Here is a 12,694-nt window from a genome sequence, read left to right as displayed (position 1 = left end):
TGATACAAATATATATACTATGAGTAATACTATGAAATGCCTAGCGTGGTTCGTTTTTCTGAAAACTCGAATAAGCGTCCTTAAGTAGGTCCTTACATAAATGTCAAGACAAAACCACTCTGATATTTCCGCTCAAGTTTCGCTACTCCAGTGTGCAGTGGGCACACTTTACCTTACAATCTCAATGACAAACAAGGAAGCCGGAGTCGATCAAACACATCTGCCACTTACTATCACACTAACCTATTCCTAATTAAGCTAGAGGTCTTTATTAGGTGTTGCGGGGATTAGGAGATGGTTTAAGAAGGAAGGAAATGGATATTCAAAAGGACAAGTCTGAGAGAATAGAGTTTTCATATTATGTAACTTAGAGAAAACCTTGTTATTTTCTTTTGCTTCTATACTTTGTTTCCATCCTTAGCCATATTTTTCTTTTTCTTTTCTTTGGCTTTTGATTCCCTTTTATTCTATTTTTGGAGTTTTTATTTATTTTTATTTTTTTCTTTTCCTTGGATGGAAACTTCTTTTCTTTTTTTGAAGCAACTAACTAATTTTTGTTTACACAAGTTTTTCTCATCTTCTTTCATCATTCATTCTATTCTCAGACTTATTCTTGATTGGGTAAGTTGAATTTTTTATTTTGTTTTGTTTTTGTAACAGGGTAAAGGAATTGTGGTTTATGGAAGGCTAAAGAAAGGCTCAGAGGGGCGACTAGCGGAAAATAATTCATAGGTTTGAATTTCTGGCTATATCGATCCAAAGAGGGCCTAAATTCTCACTTAGGATATGGCATAGTGATCAAGCAAGTGGACGTGTGATTTCTCTATCCGGATTTTACTTCTCTCTTGTGTCATTTCTCAAATATTTCGCTCATATAAGGCTTTAGGCTATATTCTCACAGGATTTGTAGAATAAGTACTCTAGCCTAGATTACAGAAACTTCATCGCTAACAATCATAGATACTACTCATGTAATATATTTATAGATAGATGCAAAAATTATTACCTACATATTAACCTAAGTTTCTAACAATTATTCTGATGCAAAAAGCTACATTGGAGACTTCTAGATTGTTAAGAGCATAGAGAAATAAAACAATACCAATATTCCTAAGTGTATAGCATAAACTTATTTATTTATATTTTTGAAATTTTTAACTTGAAAACAAATGCATATTATACATATCTATATCCTAACAAATGCCTTAATTACACATGTTTCTATGCCCCCCAAACAAGAAGCATGCTTTGTCCTCAAAGCATTTAAATAAAGAGGGTAGAAAAATACCATGGAAACGCGTGAAATTCTGGAACATTTGCAAAACAAGGTTAGAACATACTAATATAGGAAATAAAAAAACTGACGCAACTCTATAAGAGTTCCACCTATTATGGGGTTAACATAATTAAATTGCTTGGGACATAAGCAGACACTAACTGAAACTAAAAACTTACCTCCACTCTAACGTTTACTCGTCATCCTCCTCTTCTATAAAGAAGTGAGGTTCCTTCGCATCCTGCCATGCCATTATAATTTGCCAAGCTTGCCGCCATTTATCATCTACGGATGCTAACCTGTTAAGCGCCACTTGGTCGGATGGGGTATAAGGTGCAACCTGATGATGTTGTATCCTCCACCCTTGCCAAGTCATTGCACGGAAAGATCGGATAATACAATTGGTGGGTCTCACAATTTCGACCCCAACCCAATCCGTGGAATGGGCACAAAAAATAGGGAAGAAACATAGCATAATACGGCAAACTAAAACAGGCATAAGAAGATACTTATGCCTCATGCTATGGGCTCATGCTAAACTAGACATCAAGGTTTTGGGAAGGTCATGGCACATACATCCCGTGGCTAAAGCAAGGAAGACGCTGCAAGTGGCATCATTCACAGAAGAAAAAACGCCATTCCCCTAAAATGTTTAGCATGATCCAAAACATAACAGTTCCAATCACTACTAAAAAAAGGGCTTTCTATGACGGCTATTTTTTTTCTACCTTGACGACTTCCGTATAACCCGTCATTATTTCTAACTCACCATTAATTTTATGACGCTTGATGTCAAATGTTGACGGTTATAGGTCATGCGTCATAAATATATGTGACGTTTTTTATCAATGTGTCAAGTTAGTGACTAACAATTGTATACTTATCATTCATTTTATGACGCATGATGTTAATGTTGACTGTTATACGCTAGCCGTCATAAATATCTTTGACGTTTTTTATTAATGTGTCAAGTTTGGTGTCTAATTTATGAGTTCATTCTCACAAACGTCAAGTAAAAAATTGTCTAACTTTTTCCTTCTGGCACTAACCGGTGTTTAATTAATTGTCTAACCATTTGGGAACAATTAAAAACGAAACCATTGTAACCGACTGGTCGAGTGAACTGTGAATATGAATAATTGGGTTAAGTCTCGAGTCAGTAATAGTATACCCATAGTTCGTGATTCCGAACGAAACTTCGGAATTCGTCCGAATTTCGGTTTTTCAAAAAAACGGAATTCCAAATAAAGAGTCGAAATATCCAAAATTTCGAATGTGATAGGAGTCGAAATTTAATGAATTTTGGATTTTGGATTTGTCGGAATTCTGTGAATTCCAAAATTCCGAACTATGAGTATACCCAATTCTTAATAACCAAACTTTTTTTTTTTGGTAACTCAATAACCAAACATCGCAAATAACCAAAACTGTGATTCCCTATCTAATACCGAAGGTAATAAAATCAATATGGAGAAAGAATTTCCCCGCTCAACAAAGATATAACGTGCGCTTTCTAATCTAATTCCCGGATTCTCTTAAACACTAACAGTTTATTATCGTAAGTTGTCAAATTGGGATTGGAGATTGGTTAACGCGCGAAAGAGGTAAATATTCCCCTTCACTCAGATTCATAGGGATTTACTTTGGAAACCCTAACATAGTATCTCAATTATATATAAATTTAAATCTCTGCATCTTTTAACTCATCTTGAATTTCATAATCATAGCAGTGTTCTCTTAGAGTCGAACTTGGAGTGGAGTGCGTTGCTTTTGCCAAGGAAGTGATTTCTTATTAGCAAGTAAGATTTTACTTTTGTTTTTTTGTTATCTGTTAAGCATTCTATAAAGGTTTTATAATGTTGTTTTGATTTAAAATTTCATTAAATAGGGTGTTTGGAATTTTTTTAAAGGTATTATCTATACATAACCTGTTTTGGCTGCAATCTTGTTTAACACGTATCCGGATTCGATTGCTTTAGTGATTCTTTTTTGGGTACTCAACTGGATGCTTATTGCTGATGCTATTTTCTGTTGTAAAACTCTGATGTATATATATAAGAGTTTAAAACTCTGATGTATATATATAAGAGTTTAAAACTCTGATGCTATTTAAAACTCTGATGCTATTTTCTGTTGTAAAACTCTAGATGCTTATTGTTGATGCTATTTTCTGTTGTAAAACTCAACTAGATTCTGGATTGCTGATGCTATTTTCTGTTGTTTAACACGCATTTGGATTTCTTGTTTGTAAAACTCTTCTGAACCATGCCATAGTTTCCGAGGGATGTTTTAACATTATATTTTTAAGTGAACTTAGTTCTCCTTATTGAATTTGATTTGAACTTATATTCTTCCGCATTTGTGTGTGTATATATATCAGATCAAGTAGTAAGAAATGTGTCATCAAAAATTACACTATTAACACTCATACTTACTTCTGAAGCCTGAACAGATTGGCCATCAATTTTGGTCACACTAGCCTTCTCTGAGTTAAAAGCTTGTTTAGAACCATTAACCTTTGCATCACCTGTAGGGGTAGCAAGTTTGGTCAGGTTGGGCTTCTTCGCTTGTTTAAAACCACTAATCTTAGCATCACCAGAAGGAACAGTAGTACCAGAAAATTCTTTTAGTTTATTCTTATTTGCCACCTACTTCTTTTTCCCCTAAGCTTGGTCTTTTTTATATTGCCACTACCCTTAGCTGGAGTCGAAATGGCTACTTCCACCTTCGCCTCCTTCTCTCCATCTTTGGGCTTTGCCACATTAATTTTTTTGCTCGCGACCGATTTGGTAGTAGTAGCATCTGAAGCACTCTTTTTGACTGACCCTGCAACGTGCCCATTAGAACTGCTGCTACGAACAATAAATGCCTTTGCCGGCTTACGAAATATACCAACCAGGTTAGCAGTAGCACTCTTCACTCCATTACTATCATTTAACTTGGTCGGTTTAACTGAAAAGAACCTCCTACCGATACATTCTTGCGAACCAAAATTGAATCTCACGGTACTCTCTAGACGAGTATATGTTGTGATCATACAAGATTTTCCGCCCGTCATTTAATGCTTTCTCTCCTCCTCGGCTGATGATTAATGAAAATATGGTGGAACTAGCGGATCGAGATCGGCGCACATCGCGATTAGTTTTAGTTGGCTTGCAAGAGCTGTTCGGTGAAAGGTAGCTATAGGGGAAAGCAGAAGTAAGGGAAGCAACGCTCGGGTAAGCAGCTGTAAGGTAACCTGAATTCGACTTTTGTCATTGTCCCTCGATCGATCATTCCAGTTACAACCCGCTCCACGGGTGATAAAAGACTGGTCTGCGTTTACGTCTTGTTTGAGGGTGTTAAAGGTAGAAGATAGGCCTTGTAGTTCCGGGAGAGTAGGGCGTTATTGACTGATATGAGGGTTGTATTTACTTGTTGAGGGAGACAGTTCTTGTTGTTGAAGTAGTCAAGGCCTTCTTGTAAGAACTATAGGTAGAATGAGCTAACATAGAAGCCACTTTCATCATCATCACTTTTGATGTCTTAAGCAAATCAAGAAATCGAATCTATGTCCGATCCCCGACTCGAGATCCCGTGCCTAGGTAACGTGATAGAGTCCTACCTTTATGAGAGGTTAACAAAGTTTCGGGTGGCTGAAAGAGAAACGGGTTTCCTCCTCGAATGGATGTTTTCACAAGTGAATTATACAAGTGCCCCTTCTTTTCTAAACTTAAGGTCGCGAACTACATTTACTATAGTTAACACTATTACCGAATGGAGAATATTGTAAACAACTCCCCTGAATAATTTTGCGATTATCCTCGCATTGTGATTTGTCGAGCAAAACCACAAATAAGTGTAAGAGAATTGCTAAGCGTCCTCACCCCTTTTTAAGGGGTAGGACCATCCTACCTCTAATTAAAACAAGAAAAGGTGACCAATAAAATGTTTTGAGAGCTTTCTTTAAAATCATTTTTTTAAAGTGGGTTGAGTCCAATTAAAAACAAGAAACAAGAAAAAGGAAATAGAAGAGAATTCGAGACCACAAAGCTATGTAATTTCTTTTGATGTTTGAGTTGGTCTTCTTCAAATTGATTAAGTCATTTTCTCTTGGTTAGTTATGAACAATTATTAACATATCTTGTGGCAAAGTTGCTTTCCAAATCTGTTCCTCTTTAAATTCATAAATCTTCCAAGAAAGGTTCTTTACAACATAAGCAATCCACTAAAGCATTTGAAATTTGAACAAATCACACAAGTAGTTATATCTTGTATTGTGGTCATAGTGGAAGTGTGGAACCATGATGGGATGGAACAAAGACAGTGAGTGCTCCAGACCAGATCCCGTACAAAATATAAGAGAACGTTATGACTAAATTCAGGGGTATGATATGTTCATCACTAGACCAGTTATGGTGGGACTTTCAGTGAGGGTCGGTCTGTTTTTAGTTTGGATGAGAAGGTAGTGAGTCAACTCACCTCTTGATTTTTGGTCTTTACTTCATTTAGTTTTAATAAAAGAGGAACCTCTAGAAATGGTCAACAAGTAAGTTCTTTTGTCGATATAGAGGTAGGATGGTCCCACCCCTTAAAGGGGAGGACGCTAGCAATTTCTAAGTGTAAAATAATAATAATAATAATAATAATAATAAAATGAATAATAGAATTAGAGTGTGAAAAGTTAGAAGAAATAATTATTACCATGATTGGTAAACGAGATGAAGTAGAAAACTTGCCGGTAAAGAACCGAATACAAAGAGTCTATTAAGTTGAAAACGCCATTTAGAGATAATGATTATAATAATATGTTGGAATGATAATTTGTTTAGCAGTCAAACAATCCATTTAGAGTGGAGTATGCTCATTAAGTGAAAAATGAGAGAGAGAGAGTCATAGAGCAGTGTCTCCTTTTATATATAGAAGAAGTGTGAACAGTTATTGTTCTGGGACTTCTGAAGTGAACTAGTAATCAAATTGAGATTGTTAGTAAGTAAATTAATTTGCTCCACTGCAAATGTCTACTTTGGAAAGTAGTAGTGATACAAAAATTAGAGCACTTTTATGGTGCCTATGAGAATACAAAGTAATAGAGAAGAATAAAATCACTAATAGATTTAATGATCTTGAAGCGATTATTTTTATTTTTATTTTCTTAACTAAAAAGAGTGCAAAATTTGGGTGTTTTCAGGATTTTTGTGTTATACTTTATTCAAAATGGACAAAATGTGGATGTCCAAGGATAGGCTAACAGATGAATATATTGTTGGGGTTAAGAATTTTCTTCTGTTTGCAAATCCAACAGAGAGTGAGACCATTCTCATAAGATGTCCATGCAAACACTGTGTGAATCTTTGTGAGTTTACTCAAAAGGAGGTTAGAAACCACCTTTTTAATCAGTGCATCGACCAACACTATACTAGCTGGATATATCACGGGGAGAAAAGTCATAATGCAGCCCCTTCTAGTGTCGATGGAAATGGAGACCATCAAGATTATCACAATATGGAAACTCCAGAAGATGCAGCAAGTACAAAAAACTTGCTAGATGCTGGACGTGACCAATTCACCGGTGATCCTGTAGAGTTTGAACAATTGCTCCAAGATGCTGAGAAACCATTATATGAAGGGTGTACAAAGTTTACCAAGTTATCAATGGTGGTTAAACAATTCAATCTAAAAGCCAAAGGTGGGTGGTCAGACAAGACTTTTTCAGAGTTACTAAAATTGTTTGGAGAGGCGCTTCCGGAAGGTCATTTACTACCGTCCTCACTGAATAAGGTCAAGAAGACATTGTCCGTCTATGGAATGAAGTATGAAAAGATACATGCATGTCCTAACGACTGCATCCTGTACAGAGGTGACACGTATAAGGATCTTAATATGTGTCCTACTTGTGGAGCGTCAAGATATAAGGAGAATAAAAATATGACCGAGACAAGTAAAGGTGTGCCTGCAAAAGTTTTGTGGTATTTTCCACCCATCCCAAGGTTCAAAAAGATGTTTCAGTCTGTGCAAACAGCAAAGGATTTGACATGGCATGCTGATGCAAGAGAAGTTGATGACAAATTGCGTCACCCAGCAGATTCCCCAACATGGAAGACTGTAGATTGCATGTGGCGAGTTTTGCGCCAGATTCACGAAATCTGCCTCTGCGCTCTCTGCAGATGGTGTCAATCCACACGGTTCTATGAGTAGTAGGTATAGTTGTTGGCCAGTTATGTTGATCACTTACAACCTTCCACCATGGTTGTGCGTGAATAGAAAGTTTATGATGCTTACATTGTTAATATGAAGTCCACGATAACCAGGGAACGATATTGATGTGTACTTGAGGCCCTTGATTGACGACTTAAAAATTTTATGGAATACTGGGGTCGATGCTTATGATGCTTACCGACATGAATCCTTTACATTGAGAGCTGTGCTAATGTGGACAATAAATGATTTTCCCGCACTTGGTAACCTATCTGGCTGTTGCGTTAAAGGATATTATGCTTGTCCAATATGCGGTGAGAATACACCTTCGCTCAGACTGAAGCATTCTAAGAAGATTGTATACATGTCCACCAGAAGATTCCTCCCAAAGAACCACCCTTACAGAAAGCAGAAGAAGATGTTTAACGGTAAACAAGAGTTTCGATCACAACCAGAACCATTAACCGGTGAGAAAGTAAAAGAAAAGGTTAAACTGCTTAATATTTCTTGGGGGAAAAAAGTTAAGAATGTAACTGTGAAGAATTTAGCAAAACCAAAAGGGCGGAAAGAAGTTAGGAAACGAAAATTGAAGAAGTCAATGGGTAAAAGGAAGCGACAGGGTGCAGAGAAAAAGGCAAAGACGTCAACCACATCAGCAAGGGTTGATAATGGAGTCGATGATATTTTGAAATGTTGGAAAAAGTCGTCAATATTTTTTGAACTGGACTATTGGGAGTATTTGCCTATTAGACACAACTTGGATGTCATGCATATTGAGAAGAATGTTTGTGACAACATTATTGGTACATTGCTTAACATTCCTTTCAAAACAAAGGATACTGTTAATGGTCGTCTTGATCTTGAGGAGATGGGAAGGGCGGAGTTGGCACCAAAGATAGGTAAAAGTAAAACTTTCCTACCCCGGCTTTGTTTTACATTATCTAGGGATGAAAAAAGAAGAGTTTGCCAAACATTGCATGAGCTGAAAGTCCCCGAAGGATACTCTTCTAATTTCAAGCCCCGTGTTTCAATGGATGATCTAAAATTGCAAGGGCTGAAGTCGCACGATTACCACGTTTTGATGCGCAGCTTGCTTCCTTCTGGGTAATATCGATCTGTCTTGCCAAAGCATGTGAGATATGCAATTGTCAGGTTGTGCTTCTTCTTCAGTGCACTTTGTGCAAAAGTAATAGATGTGCAGCAGTTGAGTCAAATTCAAAGGGATGTTGTTATCACCGTATGTATGCTGGAAAAATACTTTCCCCCGTCATTCTTTGATATCATGGTTCATCTCACGATTCATCTTGTTAGAGAGGTGAAGCTTTGTGGTCCAGTTTTCTTCCGATGGATGTACCCATTTGAGAGGTAAACCAACTTACTGAGCTTTCCTTTATCCTTGGTTCGTATGACATAGTAAGCATTATCGTACCATTTTCCCATTGACATGTCTTAGGTACATGGTGGTGCTGAAGGGTTATGTACGAAACCGCAATCGTCCAGAAGGTTGCATTGTTGAAAATTATATTGCAGAGGAAGCAATTGAGTTTTGCAGTGAATTCTTATCTGACTTGGATGCAATTGGAGTTCCTCCCAATTGTAAAGTCACTCCTGATGATATGTTGGTGGAGGGAGTTACCCCTGTAGGGGGTTCTGCTGCTGAAGTTGATAGTACTGCCTTGGAGCAAGCGCATCTTTATGTGTTGCACAACACAGGAGTTGTTGAGCCTTACATAGGGTAAAATATGTTGATAGTTTACTTCCATTCTTCCATTGGTTTAGAATTCCTATAGCTAAATGTGAGATTGCTTTCGGTAACTAAATAGGGAGCACATGGACTACCTGAAGAAAATCCACCCCCGTCAGTCAAAGAAACCAACATGGTTACAAGAAGAACACAATCGTACCTTTAGTGATTGGCTTAAAGAAAGGGTACAATTAAGCAATTCTAAAGTACCATTTCTTCTGTAAACTCCATTTAATCATTACTAACTCTTATAAGAACACAGGTTTCACAAGAGCGACGCATCACCAATAACAAAGTCTCGGATACCTTAATGTGGATATCTCAAGGGCCTCGGATGCATGTATTAAATTATGAGAGCTATATCATCAATGGTTATCGGTTTTCCACAAAAAATCGGGATGCTTCACGTGTCACTCAAAACAGTGGTGTGAGCTTGGTCGCCGCAGCAATGCAAGTTGCAAGTGCGAAGGATAAGAAACCAGCCTTTTCTGATATGTCCTTTTATGGAGTTATTGTTGAAATATGGTTGCTTGATTATTTTAATTTTCACGTTCCAGTGTTCAGGTGTGATTGGGTTGATAGTAGGAATGGTATCAAGAAAGATGATTTGGGTTTCACATTAGTTGATCTTGGTAGAGTTGGGCATAAATCTGATTCGTTTATCTTAGCTTCTCAAGCCAAGCAAGTCTTTTTTGTTCCTGACCAACTTGATCCTAAGTGGTCAGTTGCTCTGGCAGCTCCTAAAAGATGTTATAATGTTGGCGATATTGGTAATGATGTGTTTGATGGGGACATAGGAGACAAGGTTCATTCCGAAGTATTTCCAAGTGCTGATTCTTTTGATTTGATTGATGAATCTCGGTTAGTTTACACACGTGAAGACTGTGAGGGAATATGGGTTGAGAATGAATCATCTAAAACCTAGTCATTTTGTTTTTTTTTCTTTTTGTTTCTCGATTTTTTTTTTATTGTAAGATTCTCTATAAGTTGTCAATTGATCAAGATTTTTTAAGCCTTCAGAATCTTGTATTTAGTTATTTCTATTAGTCACTTTTTCTGTTTTTCCATTTGGAACTTTACTTATTTCATGAGTAGACTTCATCTATGCCGTATTATTCAAACAAATTTTTTAGCTTTCATTATACTTGAAATACAAATATTTGTTGTATTACAATTCATTCTAGAGAGATAATTAGCGAATCATCAATCACTTATAACATCTTCTATATTGTAGAATTCCAAGCCTAATGACGCATGACCCAACAGTAAAAAGAATCTTGTTATACATTTTCAAACCCAGCCAATTAGTCAACAATGAGCCTATCTTCATATCTTGTCTACAGTTCCTTTTGCTTTTGTTGCATCGGTTGTTAGTCCGATAAATGTTTCTTTCTTTCTTAAAATCGGTTTTTGTTGCTTCTTTGCCCTAAAATGGATGATGGGCACTTATTTCAACATGAGTAGGAAGAATCAAGAATCGACCAAGTTCAATCCCATCACTACATCTTGGTCCCCTTCGAGGGAAAATAATGGGGAGATAGCCATTGCGGAGGGCAGACACAGTCAAAAGTTCTCATAATCCTCAAACCATTATCTCACTAGGAAACTAGCTGTAGAAACCTGTGATGATCCATTCCTTCGGGTATGGCACTGCAATAAATGTTTTGCAACTTTGTCCTAGTCAGGGATACGATGATAATCTGGTTCTATTCCATTTCCATTGATGTCCATATGATTTGGTGTTACATACTTCCCAACAGTGACTACCACACCCAATCCATCATTAAGTTCGAATACAGATTGAATTAGACCCTTACTGAAAGTCTTCTCCCCAACAAGAACAGCTCTGCAGTTATCATGAAGTCACGAGCTACTATTTCACTTGAACTAGTAGACTTGTTGTTGACCAATACAATTAGGGGAGCTGTAACTGAGGCCATACCTCTCAAAGAACTATAATATTATGGTACTTGGGATCCTTTGCTGTTAGCTACTTTGATACAGGGTATTCTGTTGAAAAGAAATTGCACAAAAAAAATACAGGGATATATAATGGCCACTTCTGCTCAAAAGAATGGCAAGTTGAAAAGAATGACAAACAAGTGTGTTTTACCAAAACATTTACATAAGGTTTTCCTTGAATGAAGTGTGTTCTGAAGTGATTTGCATGGCTCTCAAGAGCTGAAATCACTCAAGTCACAAGTTTCTGAATTTAGACCTCGCTATTCTTAGAATCCAACCATGTCACCTAGCCCTTCACCAAATGAAATGATTCTACGATTCTAGAAAAGAAGGGAAGTGTAAGGGGAAAAACCGTTAAGTGAGATGACATGTTACACAATCACTAAGCATTGAACTTGCTATCATACATACCAAAAAAGTTTCTTCAACTTGTTCTTCTTCTTCTTCTTTTTTTCTACATAGGCTTCAAGTTCCTTCTCACGGACAAGGGCATCCTCCGAGCCTGCGAAAAACAAGAATAATCGGTGCAATAAAAAAAGCATTCGGACGTTTTTCCTTGAATGTGCCACTAGCTAGTAGCTATTACCTTGGGCCAAATACATACAATGAGTTCTAGCAATCAAGAAGAGTAGAAGGTGTGTTAGTATTTCAAATTCAAAACCATGAGTCTATAAAATTACCTGTTTGGTTGCCATGAGTTCTTGTTCTAGGGCATCGACCGCTTTCACGCGGAAGATTCAAATTTCCTCTTTCTCGGTAGGCATTGTAGGCGGTTTTTTGTTGAGAACAGTGACCTTCTCTTCCAGGGTCAGCCATGCACTTCATGACGGACATGTATTTAGCGGGCGATATGGTAGGTCCGTAACCGGTGGGTAGTTGGCGCTTAATGTTGTGGTCTACAGATAGTCAATAGTCTTTGAATAGAGGTTGGCATCGCCGAGCTTCTTTGGTATGTTGCGAAATCAATCTCGATCATAGTGACAACGCCCATGACAAACGCCGGGGCCTTGAGAAGATTTGAGCGCTTTAGCTTGTCGAAACCTTGCATTCATCATAAGGAGAGAAACAACCTGAAATTTGAATAGTAGCATTTGATGGTTCCAGTTATACAACAAAACGAAACACTTGGCAATACAATATTATTAGGTTATGACACCACCGTGTTCTCTTTTTATATATATATAAACTTATTTACAATAAATATAATTTGCTTGGTGTGCATTTATATTTTACTAGGTGTTTATATATATATATATATATATATATATATATATATATATATATATATATATATATATATATATTCCTAGTAATCATCTCATATAATACTAATTAATGTCCTATGCTTATATTTTTCAGCTTAGCCTAGCCATGGATCCGAAGAGGTTGTTCATTCCGTTGTTTGTCCATTCTCAAGATGAGGTTGTTCATTCATGAGGTTGTCCATTCCTCAAGATCTAAACACCTATAAGTACTAGGGTAGAAAGGAGAGGCTTAACCGTAATGCATTGTCTTTTCTGGTGATTGGGATGGTA

The 12,694-nt window shown here is 37.0% G+C and overlaps 1 protein-coding gene across 1 annotated transcript; it reads left to right on the top strand.

Moving 5' to 3' along the window:
* Positions 1 to 6,472: 6,472 nt before the first annotated feature.
* On the top strand, positions 6,473 to 9,192 carry LOC147524601 (uncharacterized). Its single transcript, XM_086575417.1, has 4 exons — positions 6,473 to 7,427; positions 7,567 to 8,557; positions 8,624 to 8,818; positions 8,907 to 9,192. Exons 1-4 carry the CDS (start codon positions 6,473 to 6,475, stop codon positions 9,190 to 9,192), a joined length of 2,427 nt encoding a protein of 808 aa, XP_086431543.1.
* The last annotated feature ends 3,502 nt before the right edge of the window (positions 9,193 to 12,694 follow it).

Source organism: Coptis chinensis, chromosome 1 (genome assembly GCF_015680905.1).
Source record: "Coptis chinensis isolate HL-2020 chromosome 1, ASM1568090v1, whole genome shotgun sequence".
Lineage (NCBI taxonomy): Eukaryota > Viridiplantae > Streptophyta > Magnoliopsida > Ranunculales > Ranunculaceae > Coptis > Coptis chinensis.
Note: the sequence above shows the minus strand (reverse complement) of the source record. Positions and strands in the feature narration are given on the sequence as shown.

What these genes read in the sequence shown, in the direction of transcription:
- LOC147524601 (XM_086575417.1), top strand. Translation starts at nt 6,473, where the DNA reads ATGGACAAAATGTGGATGTCCAAGGATAGGCTAACAGATGAATATATT. An exon ending in CGCAGCTTGCTTCCTTCTGG is followed by an intron (nt 8,558 to 8,623) that starts GTAATATCGATC and finishes CTTCTTCTTCAG; the next exon opens with TGCACTTTGTGCAAAAGTAA. An exon ending in TGGATGTACCCATTTGAGAG is followed by an intron (nt 8,819 to 8,906) that starts GTAAACCAACTT and finishes GACATGTCTTAG; the next exon opens with GTACATGGTGGTGCTGAAGG.